The 5,614-nt window shown below is 59.8% G+C and overlaps 1 protein-coding gene across 1 annotated transcript; it reads left to right on the top strand.

Annotated features, from left to right (window-relative positions):
* The first annotated feature begins 2,028 nt into the window (after positions 1–2,028).
* On the top strand, positions 2,029–4,363 carry LGALS7 (galectin 7). The gene is made up of 4 exons (XM_057712131.1): positions 2,029–2,095; positions 2,495–2,583; positions 3,312–3,513; positions 4,178–4,363. Exons 1-4 carry the CDS (start codon positions 2,081–2,083, stop codon positions 4,289–4,291), a joined length of 420 nt encoding a protein of 139 aa, XP_057568114.1. The 5' UTR covers positions 2,029–2,080; the 3' UTR covers positions 4,292–4,363.
* Positions 4,364–5,614: the final 1,251 nt, after the last annotated feature.

Below are 5,614 nucleotides of genomic sequence, written 5' to 3'. Positions count from 1 at the left end.
TACGAGTGTGACATACAGCTCGAGAAAACAAAAAGAGTATTGGGAAATAAGTACGTTCACCACTTATTTACAAGTGAAAAAAAAATGCTCTGAAACATATTATTCCAGAACACAGGACGCCCATATCTGAGTTATGAGAAATGAACTAGCAATCGAACTGATAACAGATTGAACGCAAACATTTAGCCAGATATCAAAGTCAAGTCTGGACTTGTAGGTCGGCAGGATGTAAAGCAATCTCCAGCCACAATGAAGAAATCAGGGAGAGGATGAGCTGCTGAGATACAAAGCAATACCCAGAATGAGGCAGACAAAAGGGCTACCCTTATTGACTAGAGTAACGGAGCCCATCATTCCGCGAAACTCTCCACCCGAATAGATGTTGGTGTTCTCACCTCAAACCCACTGTCCTCTCTATTGAAAATCCCGGTGAGGTGCCCTTGGCACACACACCGGCTCCAGCCCGGGCCCTGGCCCCGTCCTTGCTGGGAGGCCTTGGTGAGAGGCTGGCCCTCTCTAAGCCCCTTTCTCCTCTGCCAAATGGGGTGCCCACAGCCCCCACCTAAAGGCCTACATGCAGCTCCCAGCCTCCCTCTGCGAGGCACTTGCTCCCCCAGCTGCACCAACTGTGTGCCCAGGGGCCGGAGGGAGGCTGGGAGGCCTGAGAGGCTGTGGGCGGTGGATCAGGCTCTGAGTCTGCATGTCTCCACCCAAAGTTTCCATTCCCAGCCCTGCCGCAGGCCTCTGCTCCCTCTGCCAGGCGGGGCACCACCTGGGGTGAGGGCTGGAAACCGAGAGGTGGGCTGCTCGGCTGCTCGGAGGGCTTTCTGCTCCGCTCCCCCGCTGCCCCCGTTCCCCGCCTTCCCAAACCCTCTTTGAGCATTCTTCCTTGGACCCCACCCTTCATACTGGATTCCTCTCCTGGAGTCTTGGGCTGCGGGGACTGGAAGTGGGCCTGGGTGGAGGGTCCCACTTTTTCCTCTTCCTTGGTCTGGGTGCTGCCCCACCGCCCAGCCTGACACCAGGTGGGAGAGAGGAAGTGGTTCTGGGAGGTGGAAGGAGAGAGACTCAAAGCAGAGAAACAGATAGGAACACCTGGGAGAGAAAGTCAGAGATCGGTGGGGGTGGGGTGGGGGGTAGGACAGAGGGACAGAGACACAGGACAGCCAGAGAGACAGAGAGACGAGGGCATCCTGGAGACAGAATAAACCAGGGAGAAACTTCCAGAGGTGAAGAAAGTCAGAGACACAGGCCCCATGGTTCTGCACAGCTGCGATTTGTGATTTGGGGGCACATTGCTTCTCATTCCTGAGCCTGCTTCCTTATCTGTCAAATAAGGGTGATGAATGGCCCTCCCTCAATGACCTGTCTGAGATCAGTGGTCTCAAGCACCTGCTAGAGGCTTCATCAATGACCGCTGTTGTTATCTTGTATTCCTTCTTTCACCTGTATTTACTGAGCACGTACTGTGTGCCAGGCACCGCACTAGGCACCAGGATGCAGCCTTGACCATCGGGCAAAACAGCCTGCCCTGCTGAGCTCCCTTTTCTAGTATTACTGTTGCTGCCATGGTTATCATCATGTTACAGAAGCAGAAACTGGAATCTCAGTGCAGACGTGTCCTTAGCCCTTGGCAGTGGGTCCTGACCTGGGAGAGAGGGTCCAGAGTTTCAGCTCGCAGCTTAGTCTCTCAGGACTCGAGTTTTCCATGATGAAACAGCCATGAGAGTTTTTTCTCTCCACCAGGCTGCTGGAAGGGAGGACTGGAGGGCTGGTGGCTCAGTGAGCCTTCTATGTTGTTGTTGCTGTTATTATTATTACTGTTAACTGTTCCTATCATTAACAGCTTGGAGGAGAGGGACCGCACCCCTGGGCATCCTCAGGGATTGCAGGGCCACCAGAGGCCCCAGGAACAGGGTGCTGGGCCAGCAAGGCTGCAGGGCCAGGGTCTGTGCCAGGTGCGGGTGGTGGGCGTGGACAGGGGTGATGGTGAGTCACCAGGGCCAGCCACGCCCTGCTTTTACTTAAGGCCCCAGCAGCCATTCCCACCACCACCACCGCCTGTGCCACTGTGCCAGCCATGGCAGGGAGCTCTGTGAGTGCTTCAGGGGTGTGGGGGTTGGGGGCTTTGCACGCAAGGCTGCACCGGAATGGGGGAGGGCCTGGGGCTTGGCCGAGGTCTCCTGTGGCAGGGAAAGTGGGTGTTTGGTGTGCCATGACGTTCTGGGCTGTAGTTTCTGGCCTGACCCAACCCATCCCATGCTCCCATCTCCCCCTTGGCGGTTCCCCCTTACTTTCTCCCTCTCGGAATAGCCTCCTGTTGATTCTCTGTGCGCCTCTCCGTCCCGGGCTCTCTTTCCTTTGCCTCTGTGCCCGTTCTCCTCTCTCATTCTGTGGGTCTGGGTCCTGGGCACGGTCTCCCCTGGAGCTGGCCCATCTGTCTCTCTCCTCCGCCTCCCTGATTCACTGTGGCCCCACATTCCTGCTGCTGCAGAACGTGCCCCACAAGACCCCACTGCCCGAGGGCATCCGAGTCGGCACCGTGATGAGAATTCGTGGTGTCGTCCCCAATGAGGCCGGCAGGTGAGACCCCACGCCTCGCGGTAAGGGGTGGGAGGGCTTCAGGCTCAGCTGCCCCACTTCTTACAGCCCAGAGATGAAGCCCCAGGCCAACGTTGCCCACCAGGATCTTGGAATCCCCAGGCTATTTCTGACCTTCTGGAATCTGAGGTCTTCACTCATCTGTCCCATGAAAGTATGGCTGGGGGTCCTGACATCATTCTAAGAACCCGGGGTTCCGGGGCGATCCAAGGGTCTTACCTACGGTCCTGTGACTTCCAGTCTGAGTCCGCAGCAACTCTGGAAATACATCCTGTGAAGCAGAGGTGCCCTGGGCCTCCAGGAGGCCTAAGCAGTCAATCCTCTGACTTCCTGGGTCGGCATCTCCTGGATATCTGGGAATCTACGGTGCCTGGAATGCTGGGGTCCCTGCTATTGTTCCCAGCCCTCTGGGAACTGGGGAGGCCCTGGGAACCAGGAGCACCCTGGTCTTCAGGACCATGACTCCTTGGCAACTCCCAGACTCTGGAAATGCGAGGGGCCCAGACCATAGCATGGTGACCCCCGCCTAGGCAGATGTGTGTCCAGGCCCCCAAATGGTTTTTGGGTGCCCTGGCATCTGGGCTCCTTGGCCTCCAGTCCACCACCCCTCGTTCACTGGTGTGTGGCTCTCAGGTCCCTGTGAATTTCCATGTGCTCTGGCTAACGGTGAGTCCTCTATCCCACGCCCTCTGGCATCCACTCCCTACCAGGTTCCACGTCAACCTGCTGTGCAGTGAGGAGCCGGGCAGTGAGGCCGCCCTGCATTTCAACCCCCGGCTGGACGAGTCCACGGTGGTCTTCAACAGCCTGCAGGGCGGCGCCTGGGGCTCAGAGGAGCGCGGCTCGGGCATCCCCTTCCAGCGTGGGCAGCCCTTCGACGTGCTCCTCATCGCCACCGAACAAGGCTTCAAGGTGCGTCTCTGCCGCAGGGGTGGGCGCCAACACCCAGGGCTCTTCCCTTGGCAAGGCCAGGAAGGCCCTTGGCAAGGCCAGGAGAGCCCTCGGCGGAGGTGGGGAGCAAAGGCCTGCTCAAGGCTGGGCAGGACGTCCCCAGTCCCTCACCTCTCCTGGCGCAAGCACAGTAGCGTCAGAGGGCAGGCTCGTGGGGTTGGCAAGGACGAGAGAACAAGAGCCAAGTGCCCAAAGGCTGGATGTCCATCGGGGAGGCGTGGTCCAGACGTCCATCCCGGCCCCTAGTCCCTGTCCACTGGCATCTGAGGTAGCGGCTCTGGGGCAGGGGAATGGATGGGTTGGGAGACAGGACCCCAAATAAGCCCCAGCAGGGAGTGATCGCCGTAGACCCTCCACCACCCAGGTCGTTCTTCAGTTTCAATTTGCACGTCACAGGGAGGCGGTGGACGCGGGCATCGTGGAGATCATATCCACCGCCAAAGCTTAAAAAGCACTCCCGTGCCAACAAGGAACTCATTTAATCCTCAGGGCAAGGGGTTAGAATGAACAGTAGTCGTTTTCCCCAGTGGGGCCCTGGGGCCTGCCGGGGTTCCCCGGGTGCCCAGCGTGGGTCCAAGTCGGGAATAAGCCTAGAACCGTAAACCCTGTGCTCTCGCCCCTGCAGGCTGTGGTCGGGGACTCGGAATACCACCACTTCCGCTACCGGATCCCGCCCGCGCGCGTGCGCGTGTTAGAGGTGGGCGGGGACCTGCAGCTGGAGTCGGTGAAGATCTTCTGAGCCTTCCCAGGAGGGCGGGTGGGGACGGGGCGCGGGGGTCTTGCATGGTAAATAAAGAGCCTCTCGCCTGTGCGCCTCCTGTGTGTCTGCGTCTCCTTCATGTAGACGAGGCTAGCAGGCTCAGAGAGGCGAAGACACTGACTGAGGGTCACACAGCGATTCCGTGGCCCGGGCGGGTCCAGGCTTGATCTCCAAGGGCAATTTGTGTCCCTGGAGGCCTGAGGAGGGTCGCGATCTGGCGGGGGTGGGGCTTTGGCTCGCCTTCCTGCAGCCCTTTGCGAAGTGGCCAGGTGGTGATGCAGTGGGGGTACCTGAGGGAATTTGCAGGGGCCCAAGCCCTCCCTTGGCACCCTCTCCGCAGGTGGAACAGACCCCCCAGTCGGTCCGTCTCCAAAGAGGCCCCTTGAAGACCCCAACCTCATGGAAATGAAGCGTGAATGTCAGGCTCCCTTCGCCGATGCCCCCTCTTCCTGCCTCTCCCCCGCTTCCCCGGCCTCCCGGCGACTGCAGACGGCTGGAGAGGGAAAGGGCTCGGAAGCCAATCGGGGCGTTGTCGGCCTCTCATCTGTCCCCGAGCTGGGACAGGCCCCGCCAGTTCGCGCCCCGAGGCAGACGCGTACTGCAGCGAAGGGCCGGGCTCTCGTGTCGCGCTGCTGTCTAGAGCGCCGTTCTCACACTTCTTCCTCCTCGGCTCACCCGACGGCCCTGCGATCCCGGCCCTCCTCCGGGGATTCTGGAGGGGGAACGGGGAGCTGCGTACATACAGAAGCCCAGTCAGCCCCGAGTGCCAGGTGGGGAATTCTCTGGTTTCGGGGGTGGGGGGGTTGTGTTGTCCCCAAAAGGCCACTGCGGGTAGAGGAACCCAGACCACGAGTGCGCCCCGAATCCCGCACCCACACAGCAAGGCGCCTGCAGCGGCTGTGGTTCTCAGCAGCGGAGGGAGAGGGGTGGGTGGGAGTGTGCCACCAGCGCACCAGGTGTCGGAAAGTCCGGAGCTGCGCCCCTGCGGGGATGCTTCTCCGCCAGGAACCTTGCGAAGTCAGTGACATGTTGCCCCCTCCTGGCCGCTACCAACATTGCAATCTTGGCAGTCTGGGCTGGAGCAGGGGTCTATTTTCCTTGGTTTCACCTTGAAGAGGGATGGAAAACCCAGTGGGACCACCAAGCCTGGGCGCCAGTTCGAGCCCTTTAAGTCCCGAGTGTTTTCTTATGAACTTTGCAAACCGCCTTTCCCCATGCCTGGCCCTTCTGAGTGTGTTTCTGGGGGGCAGTTGACTGAGGGGTTCCCTGCAGAGACCTGAGAAAGTCTGGCATCCGTTGGGA

This window comes from Hippopotamus amphibius, chromosome 16 (assembly GCF_030028045.1).
Source record: "Hippopotamus amphibius kiboko isolate mHipAmp2 chromosome 16, mHipAmp2.hap2, whole genome shotgun sequence".
Lineage (NCBI taxonomy): Eukaryota > Metazoa > Chordata > Mammalia > Artiodactyla > Hippopotamidae > Hippopotamus > Hippopotamus amphibius.
The sequence above is the reverse complement of the archived record's forward strand: the minus strand, read 5'-3'. Positions and strand labels throughout refer to the sequence as shown.